At 54.1% G+C, this 15,166-nt stretch overlaps 1 protein-coding gene across 1 annotated transcript; it reads right to left on the minus strand.

Annotated features, from left to right (window-relative positions):
- Positions 1-4,233: 4,233 nt before the first annotated feature.
- Positions 4,234-14,447, minus strand: NCKIPSD (NCK interacting protein with SH3 domain). The gene is made up of 13 exons (XM_084751668.1): positions 14,175-14,447; positions 11,477-11,586; positions 11,038-11,242; positions 10,839-10,929; positions 10,095-10,588; positions 8,677-8,847; positions 8,478-8,564; positions 8,260-8,398; positions 8,074-8,154; positions 7,755-7,883; positions 7,565-7,657; positions 7,258-7,430; positions 4,234-5,134 (listed from the first exon to the last, which is right to left on the minus strand). Exons 1-13 carry the CDS (start codon positions 14,343-14,345, stop codon positions 4,931-4,933), a joined length of 2,148 nt encoding a protein of 715 aa, XP_084607794.1. The 5' UTR covers positions 14,346-14,447; the 3' UTR covers positions 4,234-4,930.
- Positions 14,448-15,166: the final 719 nt, after the last annotated feature.

A 15,166-nucleotide genomic window follows, 5' to 3' on the forward strand; every position in this document is an offset into this window, starting at 1 on the left:
TCTGGCCACGTAGGCAGATGTGTTAAGGCACCACTGCTGAAGGGAATCGAGCCCCGTTCTCCCCCCCCCCGCCCCCCCCCGCCCCCCTCCCCCACCAACAGGGCTGGTAGAAGACCTCCATCCACCCTTAAGTCGTGGCATCCAGTACAGATGGCATTCGATGTAACCTCCTGCATGTAGCGGCGTCCACTCTTCCTCCGGTTGTGGCTGCTGTATTCTGGAGGCTCCCTCAACTTTGTTTCTCGTTAAGCGCCCACTTCTGTGTCTAACCAACCCACAGCAATAGTTCTAACGCACTGCCTGGAAAGACAAAAATGAGGAGCCTGCAAGATGATGGCTCAGCTGGTAAAGGTGCTTGATATCCAAGTCTGAACTCCTGAGTTTGATCCCTGAACCCATGTAAAAGTGGAAGGAGGGACGCACTCTACAGAGTTGTCCTCTGACCTCTCTACGTGCCACTCCACTCCATAAGGACCCACCACATTTTTTTAAAAAATGTATACAGTGCTCTGCCTACATGTACCCCTGCATGTCAGAAGGCATCAGATCTCATTATAGATGGTTGTGAGCCACCGTGTGGTTGCTGGGAACTGAACTCAGGACTTTGGAAGAGAAGCCAGTGCTCTTAACCTCTTGAGCCCTCTATCTCTCCGGCCCCACATTCTTAAGTGAAATGTTTACAATTCCTCCCTCTGCTTCCAAGGCTAGCTTTGTCCCTACCTCCTAGGACCCAGTAAGCCCTCCGCGCGGTTCATCCTCATCCTCTTCTCAATAGTTCCAGTGACAGGGTTCATTTAGGGCTCAGAGGCCGAGCTAGATGTGATGTGAGACAAGACCAGACAGCAGAGGTATGTACATATATGGTACATAATTGGTCCATATATGGATAAGGGATTTGAATAAGCATTACAACAGCAAGTAATAGTAAATTGATGAAAAGGTGCAAGTTATGCCCTTTGAATATCGTACTTTTTGTGGTGTGTTATTCTTCTATTAAAAGGAGAAAAAGCAGCTGGGTATGGGTGGTGGTGCACGCCTTTAATCCCAGCATTCGGGAGGCAGAGGCAGGTGGATTGCTGTGAGTTTGAGGTCAGCCTGGTCTACAAAGTCTAGAACAGCCAAGCTACACAGAAAAACCTTGTCTCGAAAAACCAAAAAACAAAGAAAAGAAAAAAGAAAGGGGTGGGGGAAGGCAGGGCTGGAGAGATGGGTCAGTTGTTAAGAGCAGTCTCTGCTCTTCCAGAGGTCCTGAGTTCAATTCCCAGCAACCACATGGTGGCTCACAACCATCTATAATGAGATCTGGTGCCCTCTTCTGGCATGCAGGCACACATGCATGCAGAGCACTGTACACATAATTAACATAAATTAAATAAATAAATAAATAAATAAATAAATAAAGTCTGCATTCAGGCATATTTCTGGATCATTTAAAACAAAGTGGAGGAGGGGAAGGCAAGCAGGCTTCAGTGGCACACATCTGTAATCCCAGCACTCAGGGAGGCAGAGGCAGGCAGATCTCTGTGAGTTCAAGGCTAGCCTGGTCTACAAAGCAAGTCCAGGACAGCCAAGGCTACACAGACATACCCTGTCTCAGAAAACAAAGAAATGGGGGCTGGGGTGGGGCTGGGATGATGGCTCAGTAGCTAAAGCACTTGCCATATAAGGGTGAGGACCAGCGTTCAGATCTCAGCACCCACATGAATATTGGGTGGATGTGGCAGCCTGCTCATAACTCCCCAGCTCAGAGGGCAGATGGGAAACATCTGTGAAACATCTGGCTAGTCATACTAGCTGTATTGCTGAGCCTCTCACAAGGCTGTGCATGAGTAATTTAGGGTTCAGTGCATGTCCCACATGGGCCAGACCTTTGGGCATCCACTTTAGGAGCCATTTCTGGTCAAAATAATGCTCAGTCTACAGATTCCTACTGCTCCCCTTTGCTTCTCAACTCCATCCAAATATTGTCCTTTCTTGACAGAGCTAAGTGCTCTCTTTCATCCTTTCCCTACCTAGCCACATCCCACAACTACCCTTCCAAGCAGCTGGAGAGGCATTGTCTCAAAAACACCTGTCCCTACCTGAGAGGAAATCTACCATTATGCCTACACTTTTAGGCTGTAAGACCCTCATCAGGGTGTTTGCTGAAGGAGTTTTGGGAATATGACCCAGTGTTTACATAGCTCTTAGCTAGCACTTCTGTGTCTCTTAACATGTGCAGGGGCCCTTGGACAACCCTGCAAATTTGAATGTGGGCTTCATAAAGCTAAACATTGCTTATCTAGGAGCCAGCCCTCCAACAAAGCACAGAACAGCCCAGCTCTTGCCACAAAGTGCACCACAGCAAATGGTGGATGCGGACCAACCCGTGTTCCTGCCTCAGCTTCCTGGGAACCCTCTGCTTTCACCATCTTGGTCATCTGAGAGCAATGGTTTCCAGCTTGCAGTCCTCTAGTGGAAGCAGTCATGGCTGGAAATCAGTGCCATTGACTCTGGACGTGACAAGGAGGCAAAATAACTCAGGGCAGGGAGCAGTGGGCACATTGTCCCTCTATCTGGTGCCTGTGAGCTCCAGCTTTCTGACAGAGCCAATGGCTAAGGAGGGACGATGCCTGGAAGATCACTAAGACTCCCTCTACCCGATAGGTTTCCTTTGAAGTGTCCCTGCCTCGCGTTCACTTTCCTCAGCAACCTTAGCCTCTATTCTGCCTGCTACATATATCTTGTGTGTTTGTGCGTACACGGTAAGGCTAGATGGTGGTATCAAATATTCCTTTTTCTACTGCTCTATACCTTTACTTTTTTATTTACATTTAAAAATATGTGTATGAATGCTTTGCTTGCATGGATGTATGTCTACTCCATGTGTGTCTATGTGTGTCTGCAGAGGTCGCAACAGGGCACCAGATCCCCTAGAAGCAGAGTTCCAGGTGATTGAGAGCCACTATGTAGGTGCTGGAAACCGAACCTGAGCCACCTTCAAGAGGAGATGGTTCTCTTAACTGCCGAGCCACCTCTCCAGCCCCTCTACTTAGGGAAAACAATTCTCATTTTTCATTGTATATAGGTGTTGAGTGAGTTTGTGCAGTTCCTCAAAAGGCCAGAAGAGGGCACTGGATCCCCTGGAGCTGGAGGAGTAAACAGGCCAGTTGTGAGCCTCCTGATGTGGATGCTGGAATTGAACTGGGGTCCTTCCCGAGAATGCAGGCGCTCTTAACTGGCAAGTCCTCTCTCCACCTTCCATTTTTAAAACCTATTCTTTTGTGTGTGAGCACATGTCGAGGGCAGCTTAGAGTTGCTTCTCTGGCTACTTACTATGTGGGTCTTGGGGGATCAAGTGCATGTCACCACACCTGGCTTTTCACACGAGTGCTGGGACCTCCATGCTGGCAAGCACTTGACTCACTAAGCCATCTTTCTTGCCCCAGGCTCCAGCAGCCTGATGAAATCCTGGATGTGTAGATCTGAGTGCAGAATAGGGCTGCAGGTTAAGAAATGCCTGAGGAACCAGACTCTGCTCCTGACCTTGGGCCCTCACTTTTCCCTGCCCACTTTAGTGAGAGCTTCTATGCTGACCTGGAAGAGAAGGGATCTCTGGCCTGTATCAAAGCAGGGAAGCACACCTACGCCCGGCCTGGTTGACATAGTCTGTCAGTACAAAAATCATAAAACCTCTGCTGAGGTGACAAAATGAAGGAATCATGATGGACCAAGTAACAAGAGAAAGCCAGCTGTGCTCAGGGAGAGCGGAGCTGGGGAAGCGCCTGCTCCACAGGGAGCACGTGAGGCCTAAGAGGGAGATGGAGGACGGAAGAGAAGGGGAGGGACGAAGAACGGCTGTGACTGCAGGACTAGGCGACTTTTAAATTTGACCTATTTTTCCAGTGAGACAGGCTCTCATGATGTACCCCTCGACAGTATGAACTACGTAAATTAGGCTGATTGTAAGTGTCCACCTGTCTCTGCCTCCCAGGTGCTGGGATTAAAGGTATGCACTACCATGGCCAGCAAGAAGCTATGAATGAAACCGAAAAGACAGAGACACCTAGAGGTGTGTCCCAGGGTGCTTGGCTGTCACTGGGCCCTCGGAGAAGGGAAAGCACAGGAGGGAGGCCAGTCTTGTCAAGGTCCATCAGCTCTGGGCTGCACGTGTCAGTATAAGCTGGAGCAGAGAGGTCCTGAGGCCCTCCACCCCACCCATCCTCTCCCCCAGGATCATACAGGGAAGCCCAATTCCTGATGCCTAGAATTTATTTCTGAAGGTGAGCTGTAGCGCATAGGAAAATACACATGGCTTTCAGTCTACTTTTTTTTTTCCCAGAGAAAATAGATTCTGTCATTGGCTTTCTCAGCACCATCATCCTGTTCCATGAGGCTCCAGGATGGATGGCCTGTCTCTAGGACCCTGCTTTCAAGGCAACAGCCTAGCGAAGGCCTCTGGGGCTGAAAGCAGGAGTCTGGGGGACAGCGGTCCGTAAGGGGGTAAGGGCTGCACATGAGCAACACTCACTGAAAGCTAAGGCAAAGAACAGAGCTGGCAGAAGGTGCCTCCCTCACCCTAAAGACATGGCTTGCTGAGGCTCAGGACTCAGACCAGGCAGCTGGGAGGGATGGCAGTGGCCCAGCCTGGAGTAGCAGCAGGACTCAGGGTATGCACGTGGGTATGGGGTGGGTGGCATGCTGAAGAGGCAGCCCACCAGCAAATAGAGGGTCTTCAGCTTGCACATTTCCTCTGTCCCAATGTAGTTCCCAGACATGGTCCCCACTCCTACACTTGGCCCCTTACATTGACTCTACTTCAGGAAAGGAGCTCGGCTTAGGTCCCTTGCAATCCTTTATCCCCTCACATCAGTGCAAGACATCCTTAAGCAAACCCCCCAGGCTCCCTGAACCCTGACCAGGGCTGCAGAGAAGGGAGAAAAGAGAAGTGCTAGCTGGGGACCTCTCCCAGCTCTGGGAATTCCTTGTACATCTCTTGGACAATCATGCGGTCCATCTGGCACTGGGGTGAGGTCTCTTCCTCAGTCAGGATGCGCCGCAGCGTAGCCTGCAGGTCTGATAGCCGATGGCGGTGCTGCAAGTAGGATGTGGAGCGGACCACGGCATGCATCAGGGAGAGGTACTCCATGCGCAGCTGTGGGAAGAGCAGGCTGGCTCAGCGACCCCCGGAGAAGTACTGGAATTGCCCCCAAAGAGGAACTGGCCACTACTGCCCCATGGACTCTGCAACAACAAAGCAGCTCGCACGCCTCAAATACCAGAACTACATCTCCAGGACCTCGCATGTATCCAACACTAAAGGGCTGACTATGTGAATGAATGAATCATTGCAGCCACGCAGCACCCCAGAGTGTGGCTGCCCAGACCCTGCCAGTCCTCGGGTGCTAGGTCCCCTAGGTCCCACGTGTGTCAGAGCCTTGGCTTCCCCTTCTGTCTCCTGCCCCAGAAGAACTTAATTACACCTGCGGCCTGAAACAGCAATCTACTCTCTCTCATACATGTCACGCAGACCTGTCCTGTGAGCGCCCAACAGGAATATCCAATTGCCTGCTTGTCACTGCTTTGACCCAAAGGTTGAGACCCAAAACGCATGTGTCCCCTTTGATTCTCCTGCCTCCGGTCCCACTGGTTTCCCCTGAGGCGTCTCCTGCCTATCTTCTGTCTTTGAAACGTGAGCTGCCTGAGCAGCTGTCTGTGCTCTCAGCCCCACCTCAGCCCCCACCCTTCACCTGCCCTCACTAGAATGAACAGTAGAGTCCACCACTGTCAGTCCCCTGCCTCATCTGCTCACCTCTTGCTGTGGCCTCCTCCGCCCAACACAGGGTCCTTTTCTCTATGCTTCCCCCTCCACCAGGCCATGTCCCAGCACCCCCCTTAAAAGACCCTCCATGATCCAATAGTTTCCTTTTAGCACCTGGCCCACCTTTCTATTTCCCAGTACAGAACATTGGCTACGTTTACTTACAGCTTCCAAGTCCTTCCTCGTCTCCTAGTAACTTCAAGTGTTCTCAACTCTCCATTCAGACGCGGGTCCCTGCACCCGCTGCTTCCCATGCGACAAATTCAAAGACTAATTCTCCACCCCACCTCGGGCTCCTGGCAGGGCGGCTCCCCTCAGGCACACAGTCTGTGGCTTGCTCACTAGGTTTTGTTCCTTGGTTTCTCTGTAGCTGGTCCTGCTGTGTCACAGCTAATACCCAAGCTTCCCGATCGAATACGATCATCTCATTCCTAGGTGACCACGTTGTCATAGGCTCTCTGTCACATCTCTGCCCAGACACCTCCAACACGTCTCTAGCTCACTCGCTATTCGGAAGCCTTGGCACCTGGATGTCTTGTGGGTATTTTATTTTTTGCAGTTATCTCCAAATATTTTATTTTTTTCAGTGCTGGGGACCAAAGTCAGAGTCTCAGGTATGCAAGGCAAGCACTCCATAAACTGAGCTTTCCCCAGCCTTGTCCTCAATCTTTTATTTATTTTATTTATATATTTATTTTTGGTTTTTCGAGACAAAGTTTCTCTGTGTAACCTTGGCTGTCCTGGACTCACTTTGTAGACCAGGCTGGCCTCGAACTCACAGTGATCTGCCTGCCTCTGCCTCCCGAGTGCTGGGATTAAAGGCGTGCGCCGCCGCCGCCACCACCACCCAGCTATTTATTATTTTGAGACAGGGTTTCTCTGTAACAACCTTGGCTGTCCTGGAACTTACTATGTACACCAGGCTGGTGCAGGTGGATCTGCCTCTTGAGTGCTGAGATCAAAGATGTGCACTACCACACATTGCTTGGCTTGTCCTCAATCTTGATCCATTCAAAACACAACTCTATCTTTCCCTAAGGAGCTCCTTGGGCCTCCATCATTAGTCACCAGTACTCCATCCACCTAACCGCCTAAAACCAACCCAGAAGCAAGCTCTGCTGGGCCCACTTCCAACACACCCCCAAACCTGACCTATTTTACCACCAAACTGGCCTCTCCCCACCCACTCATGCATGGGCTTCCTCGCCTCCACACTGCCCTCACAGGAAGGCCGTGAGCTACTTCCTCTTCTGAGAAGCAATTCCAACTCTCCTCAGACACCCTGCTCCAGTTGCCACAGAGCGGGCTGCCATGTCCTGGTTTCTGAGTGGCCTTCCACGCTTACCTGGCTCTTGCGGCAGCAGCCCTGGCCCTCATCTCCACTCAAGGTCATATACACACCATTCTGGTTAAATTGCCATTCAGCGCCCATCCCCACCGCAGCGACCTCCGGGCACCTTGTCTCCAGGCGACAGGTCTGCAATCTGCCGCACAGTGATGTCGATCATCGCCATCATGTCTGTATGGTAGAAGATGGCGGCTGTGGCGGGGCTGCTGAACACATCCTGCAGGAACTTGAGGACAGAGTGCGGTGGCTGTGGCTCATGTTTGAAGATCCGTACAGGATCATCTAGAAGACAAGGGTCCCCAGGAGTCAAGGGGGGCCTGGTTGGGGTCCCAGAGTCATTGTAGGTAGAGGGCTCAAAGAGGGGGGGCGGTTATGGAGTTGAAGTGGCCCCCGTGTGCAGACTTCTAGGCTCTCACCCCCTCTGTTCAGAAGCAAAAGCAGCTTCTCAGAGAAGATCTTAACATTGGTGTGTTTGCTCAGGGCAGCCATGATGACATTCTGGTCAGGAGCTGAGGAAAGACACAGAGGGAGACAAGAAAGGATTGTGGGTGCAGAGCCTGCGAACCCCCACTCTGGTCAGCCACCTTCCAGACGGGCACCACCCACCTGTCAGGTGCAGGTTGAGAGCCAGCAGCAGGTTCATGCAGAGGTCTGGCAGCTGTTCGGTGGTGTCCAATGGCAAGCCGTCCTCAACGATGCTTAGCAGGAACTGGGCAAAGGGGGTGCCCAGGTGTTCTGAAAGAGGGGCCATAACAAAACCTACAGACCTAGCTTTTCCTTCCCATATAGTCCAGTCTCCTTGGCTTTCTGTGAGCCTTGGGAACACCCTCTCCTTGTCAGGCTGTGGTCAGTAGGTCTCCAGGGCCTTGGGGCACCTACGGGGCCTACCTCTGGGACCTGGACTCCGCTGCTCAGTGGTTCTTACCATAGTGTGCGTAGGGCACTGCCTCTCCCATGGAGAAGACCATGGCCAGGACGAGGGCGGAGTAACAGAGCTTCTGGTGGTCTAGAGGGGTAAGGAAGGCAGTCAGCAATCCTTGGAGGGCCCGGAGTCCCCAACAGGTGATGGGAACACTCTCTACGTGGCAGGGAGCGCCCACCGCCACCTCACCCTGTGTGTCAGTCTGCATGTCCCGTGCCAATTCCACAGGCAGCACGGACGATACGAGTGTGGAGATGATCGCTGCGTCCAGGCTGCACATGGCACCGAAGCACTTGAGGAGCAGCAGCCGCAGAGACGCACGGTGTTCCTGGCAGAAGAACCTGTGTGCTCAGTGCCCTTACTCCTGCCCACGCTCCTCTGGGCCCCTCCCCTTGTCTAGTACGTACCATTTGGTAGTAGGCCACCAAGGCGAGAACAGACTCAAAGTCATTCCTTTTGCACATTTTTTTGCATACTTCAGGGTCTGCATCAGTCTGTAGAGGAGAGTCACCCAGTGAGATGAGCAGGTGTGAGCGGAAGCGACCCAAGCGTTAAAGAGGACAGCCAGGGTAGGCGTCATGTCTCCCGTGCTGGTAGACCCCTTACCAGGATGTGCAGCAGCTCTTCCAGATAGCAGCGGATGACATCCTCATCCTCATATAGCGCCCAGCTGCGCTGCTGAGCATCGTCCTTCCTCCGAGCCAGGTCTGCAAAGATCACCTCAAGCCTCTGCTGGTCGTGGCAGACCTGCCCCGAGGGCAGGGCTGTGCTCAGGTCCTAAGGGAAGAGGGCAAAGCATGACTCAGCACAGTACCTGCACACCGCCTGCTCCAGGAAGCCTCCAAGGCCTGGGCCCTAAGCCTAACACTCTCTCAACTGAGGTCCCACAAAACCCACACTGGGTGGGATGATTCCAGTGCTGACCTCTCGGCTCAGGCCTCTGCTTAAGACTCAGCTGAGGGAATTTCCAACATTCCCAACTCTCACTCTAGACCTGGATGAGCAGATCCCACGAGGCAGGCACGAAGCCTGTCGCGCCTTGAATGTGACTCTGAATGTTTGTTCCCTGTTCCACAGGTGACACAGGGCCTGTTGTACCAGACACCGGCTGTTCTGCCCAGCGCTGGCATGCAAACCACTGGCCCACTGCACCCTACTCACTCCAACCAAAACCATAGCTGGAGCCTAAGGAAGTACCTTTGGCCCACTCTGATGCCATCCTGCAGTCAGGACTCACTACTCCCATTCCTTCTGACCAGTAACCTCATTTCCCCCCCAAGACAGGGTTTCTCTGTGTAGCCCCTGCTGTCCTGGAACTCACTCTGTAGACCAGGCTGGCCTCAAACTCAAAGATGCACCTGCCTCTGCCTCCCGAGTGCTGGGATTAGAGGGGTGCGTCACCACGCCCAGCACCAGTACCCTAATCTTCAGAAGGGACTACAGACATCTCGAAAGGCCCACACCTCATTCACCATCATCCAAGTTGGCACCTCGGCCCCCATCACAGCTCTCCAAGCAACTTTTCTCTACACTGCCAAGGCTGGCAAGGTACGGCTCTCACCCACATCCTCCGTCTATTCTTTCCCTGCACCCAGAATCCCAAAGACAGAAGGAGCATCACAGACAGTGCTAAGCCCCTCCAGGCGGCAGGGCGCTTTCTCTGTTCCTACCGCATCCTGGTCTCCTCTATCGCCTGCTTCAGGCTCACCTACTCCCACACCATCTGCTCCCACACTGCCTGCGATCCAGCCGCACCATCCACCTTCCAACTCCTCCTTCCTGTGAGCCACGCTTGGTCCTGCCTCTTGGTCCTCATCCAAGCTGAACCTCTGTCTAGAATGTTCTTCCTCCCTTCTATGGGTCAACTCAAACGACCCCAATGCCCAGCACAAGGAAAGCCAAGAGCCAGAGCTCGACAGATACCTGTCACAGACAGCCTGCACAAACGGGTGAGGGCAGGAGGGGTGGGACTAGCAGGCTGGCTGAGGGTGGGAAGGCTCCTTGGCCATGCTGCCCACCCTCACCTTGCCCTCTACCAGTGAGAGGAGGACCTGCTCCATGACAGGTGAGCTGGCTGGTACGGAGGCCTGGATGTGTCCCACCACAACACCAATGGCCACACGACATAATTCATGGCTCAGACCAGTGTTTCTCCGCACAAGCTCCATCAGCTCTGCCCCAATGGTCCGTGGCACAGCCGTCTCAGCAGCTGGCTTCTCCTCGGTGGAGTGCTCCGGGCTCAGTGCACCCTGAGCTTCCTGGTCTTCAGGGGCTGGGTTTGCATCAGCTGCTGCCTCCTCCACAGGGGGCTCAGGAGACGGTGCCTTGGAGGGAGAGGGCTGGGCCTGGGACACGGCGGTGTGGGCACCGCGGCGAGGTACAGGTGGAGGTGTGGGTGAGCAGCTGGGACCTAGAGCAGAAGGGCTGGAGCCAGTGTACAGTGTGTCCATGGAGGTGCTGCTGACCGATGAGCCACTGGATGTGGAACTACCCCCAGAGGGTACTGCAGCACGGCCACCTGTGGACAAAGAGCAAAGGTGATGTAGGGGCAACCTACTGGGGAGCCCCATGCTTCCTGGCCTTGAGACCCTGACCCTAGTACAGGACCCAGTTCATTGGGCAGGCTCTCCCTCTCCTCGCCATGCCTGGGGGCCCCGACTCCTCAAAATTCTCCCCAAGTTCAGAGCTCCCGCTTTCCTAACATGGGCAGCGCGCCATTCCAAGCACAGGGTTCTCCCATCCCAATTACCCCAGCCTGGCCCTCTCACCACTCCCTGAGATCACCAGGGCCTCTCGATCCCGGCGCTTCACTGGTGGGGGAGGGGTGGTGGGTGCTGCTCGCCGAGGCTGTGGTGGGACCTGAGAGAAGGGAGGAACCATCTGGGGGAGGGCAGGCTGCACCTGCGACCCGAGTGGACCCTTGAGCCCCACATACCTCCTTCTAAAAAGATACCCTTCGCTCCATACCTGGTAGAGGGCTCCATCTGTCCCGAGATGCTCAGAACTGGGCAGGCTATGCTGCCGTTCAAACCCGGTTCGACACACCCCGTTGGGCTGCCGAGACGCAGCAGCATCTAAATGGTGGTCACTGGCGGATGGGGTCATGACTGAAGCACTGGACGCTGAGGTGCCCCTTCGAGACAAGGTCTCCTTCCGGTGATGGATCAGCTTCCTGATAGAGAGACAAGTGGGCCATGGTGGTGAGAGGCTCCTCCCTACTCCCAAAGATCTCATTTTGTACCTGTGGGATGCTGAGACCTAACAGGACAGGCCCCTCAGACCACCATCTTTCCCATGGTCCATTCCGTTCTGTGGTACTTCATAGCAACCCTATAGTATCTCTAGCCCTCATATAGGAGTCATCACACTCAAGGGAAAGTGTTACCTTCTCTTCCCAGATACTCACTGAAGGACTCCACGCTGTTCCAGGCTGTACTTGCCTCCATCTCGCATGGCTGTGTTGTGCACAGCCTCAATGGCCCGGTCAATAGCTTGGAGGACATCTTGTTCCATGCCCTAAAGGTAGGTGGGCAGTTAGACCTGGGGGCCAAGTGGGGTTGGTCAGCCCAGCCCCAGCCCAGGCTGGAACTAGCTTAGAATTCTGGACACTAGCAGACAGCCAAAATGGAATATGGAATGAAGTGCTCAAATTGTGTCACTCAGGAAGCAGGGGGGCACAGGGCAGACTCTGTGTGGTACTTTACATTTAGAGGCTCCCCCCTCAGGATTTGATCCCATACGACGACTCTTGGCAAAGACAGTTCTGAAAACTACAGGTCTAGAGCGAATCCAATAGGAATCCCAGACTGTGACCAGCACTGTACACCTAGCCTACCCTTGGGCTTGGCTCAGAGCCCAGCGTCAGATGCCAAAAGGAAGAGTCCAGCGTGTGGAATGCTTAATCAGTCACCCTGGATCCTTCACAAAACCAAGGTCACATTCCCAAAACAGCCTTGTCTCCACAGGGACCTTCCCAAGTGCTGGGAGGTAAGACTAGTCCGTCATAGGGCCTTCCCCTTCCATCCTCCCGAGCTGCCCTACTAGTTTTTCAGACCATGTCTAGGAAGCCACTCTGTGCCTGTGGTAAAGGAGAGACTTGAAAGACAGGCCAGATCCCAGGATGTTGTCATCCTAGGTTACCCTGAGTCTGGCACGGAGGGAGATGTGGGTTACAGCCACGGGGCTGGCCAGTGTGCACACTCCACAGGAACCCCAGAGCAGAAGCAAGCACACTCTGGGGTAGAGTTTGGTTGGTTGGTTGTTTTGGTCGGCTGGGTGGCTGTTTGTTTTTTGTTTGTTTGTTTGTTTATTTGTTTTTTGAGATGAGAGTCTCTGCTGCCCAAGCTGGTCTGGAAGTTGCTATGTTGCCCAGGCTGGCCTAGAACTCGTGGTAATCCTCCTGAGACTGTAGGCATAAACCACCATGGCTAGCTCGAGAGTGAATTCAAGAAGCTTCCCAGATGGAGGCAGATGGATACAGGGGTCAGCAAAGTCCTTCCGGCAGCATGAGGTATACAGAGGTGCTGGGGGGGGGCCAGGGAGACAAAAGACAGACAGATGGGGGGGGGTTAAAGCACAGACAATGTGACACGTGAAGAGGGAAGGCCCGAGGGGCAGACAGTGAGAGTCAAAACAGGAAGACCCAGACCCAGAGACAGAGCGGGAAAGTTTGAGAAGGAAAGGTAAATACAAGGCTGGGTGAAAATGAAACATAAATGCGCAGGTGCGGGGGGGGGGGGGGGGGGGGGAGGGGGGGCTGGGCGAATGACACAGACGGAGACTGGGAGTGTGCAGAAAGAAACTGAGGAAGTGATCATTTCAAAGCCCCAGCCCTACCAGTGCTGGCTGAGCAGGGGGACTCCACAGGCCAAGAGGAGAAGGGAAGACTTCCCCGAAGTGTCCAGTGAGACCCCAGGGCTTCAGAGGGTGGACTAGGCATGACACGGTTTAGATTGAGCTGACCTGGTGCCTGTCACCCAAGCACCTCTAGGCAAGATGAGACTGAGGGTCTATAAAGGAAGTCCATGGAACCAAGGAAGGGTCCCTATCCGACGATAAGGCCAGAGGACAATTCCAAATTTATCACATTATTTCTGTCCTTAACTGGGCTGGCACAGGATGTTTCCTGTAGCTGGGGACTAGGGCAGGGGAGGAGTCTGGCGCAGCCGGGGCTGCTCTGGGTCCCCCTTCCTCCTACAGTCAGAATAGACTAACTGGAGACACACTGCAGCAGGACTCTACTCCCGAGGAAACAGGAACAGGAGCCGCAGCCGGCCCTGGAAGGAGACCAGGCCATCTTCAGAACAGGGGAAGGCTGTGGAGGAGGCTCACTTCCTCACAGTGTGGACAGCTCCCATGCCAGGATGGAGCTCCCAGATTTCAGAAGAAGGAAGTCTGAGAAGGCGGGACTGAAGGCTTGTGGGGGTAGTGGAGGCAGTACCAGGGAGCCTTGTCAGTAGGGGTTAAAGGCCTTGGTTCTAAAAGGGTTGGGTAAATAGTCCTTGGGGAAGAGGGTGATAGGTGGGTGAGTTCAGGATACAGAGATATTACAGGCATTGGGAGTCACAGAAGGGACAGGGATGCCTATGGCTCTGGGGTCCAAGTGTGTGGGTTAGGGGTGGGGACTGGAGGGTGGTTGGGGGGAACAGGTGGTGTATGAGGTGGCACAGCATCAGTGGAGGGCACAGTGGTCTTCATCGTAGAGGTGGCGGCTCCAAATGGGGCGGGGAGGGAGGCAGGAGTGTGGCCTCCTGGGGACTCAGGGCAGGGGACTAGTAAGGGTCTAAGGGATTGGAGTCTCTGGGTCCTGCTCGAGAATTCTATTCAGATGGAGGCTCTGATTCTGGATATGGGGGAGCTTGAAGTCCTAGCCCCGGAATTAAGCTTCTCACAGGCCTGCGGTGAGAGATGTCAAAGGCCTAGGCTTTGGTGGGTACTGGCGGCCCCCAGGGTCTCAAGTCCTTTTGGCTCTTGGGACTTAAGGTCAGATTCTCAAACTCCTTGTCTGGTAGAAGTCCGAAGAATCTAGCTGAGCTTCCTGGATCGGTTCTGCGTGTTGGCAAAGGGGTTCGTCCGGGAGGCCTGGGAAGGAGGGACACACTCACCTGCAGGCGATGCAGGTAGGCAGGCGGCACGTATCCCGTCTCGCCACTGCGCGCCCGTGCCGCTAACCACCAATGCGTGCTGCTGCGCTCCAGCACCAGGAAGGTCTCGCCCGCCGCGAACGCCATGGCGTTGGGCTCCGCCGAGCGGAACGCATACAGCGCGCGGTACATGGGGCCGGGCTGGGCCGGGCCGCACCGAGGCGGTGCTGGGTACGCGACGGAGGTTGCGGTGCCGGGAAGCCAGGCCCCGAGTGCCGCGCCGCGCTCGCCCCGCCCCGCCCCGTGACACACCACGCGTGCGCACGCGCGACTGCCGTAGCCCCGCCCCAGGGGCGAATCGGCTCTAGCTTTGGAGCGCTGCGCCCCCTCGTGGCCCCGCGAGATTCGACGGGACGGAGTGGTGCCCCAGTCTCTAGGCCCCTCCAGGCCTCAGACTCCAGTCAGGTAATTTCGGGTCCTAGATCCCTAGTCAGGGCCTTCTTCCTCCTTAGCCAGCTCAGGTGTGAACAGTGCATTCCTTCCCACCTTCTGAGGAAATGCGCACCGACCCGGGAACTGGGATATGGTGCTTTGCTTTGAGGAATCCTGATCAGACATTTGGAAGTCCCTCCTGGGGAGGGGTCTCCCTGCTGTGTCGCTGAGGTGTGTACAAGTGTGGGGGTACAAGACCAAGTCATACGCTCCCCATCACACACACACACACACACACACACACACACACACACACACACACACACATTGGCTTCTTTCCTTTCTATCTTGAGGCTTCGCATCTGCTCTATTTGAGCACTCCCTCTGGCCCACGCTCCGACTTCTGGCAATCACTATCATTTTGATGTTTTTTGTTGTCCCAAAGGACTCAAAAGTCTATGATCTTAAGGTTATATTCATAATAAATCGCTCTCTCTATATGTATGTATGTACGTATGTATGTACGTATGTATGTATCTATCTATCTTTTTAAAGTAGTCTGTTATGTAACCCTACCTTGA

The sequence above is a fragment of the Acomys minous genome (assembly GCF_964271855.1).
Source record: "Acomys minous genome assembly, chromosome: 13".
Lineage (NCBI taxonomy): Eukaryota > Metazoa > Chordata > Mammalia > Rodentia > Muridae > Acomys > Acomys minous.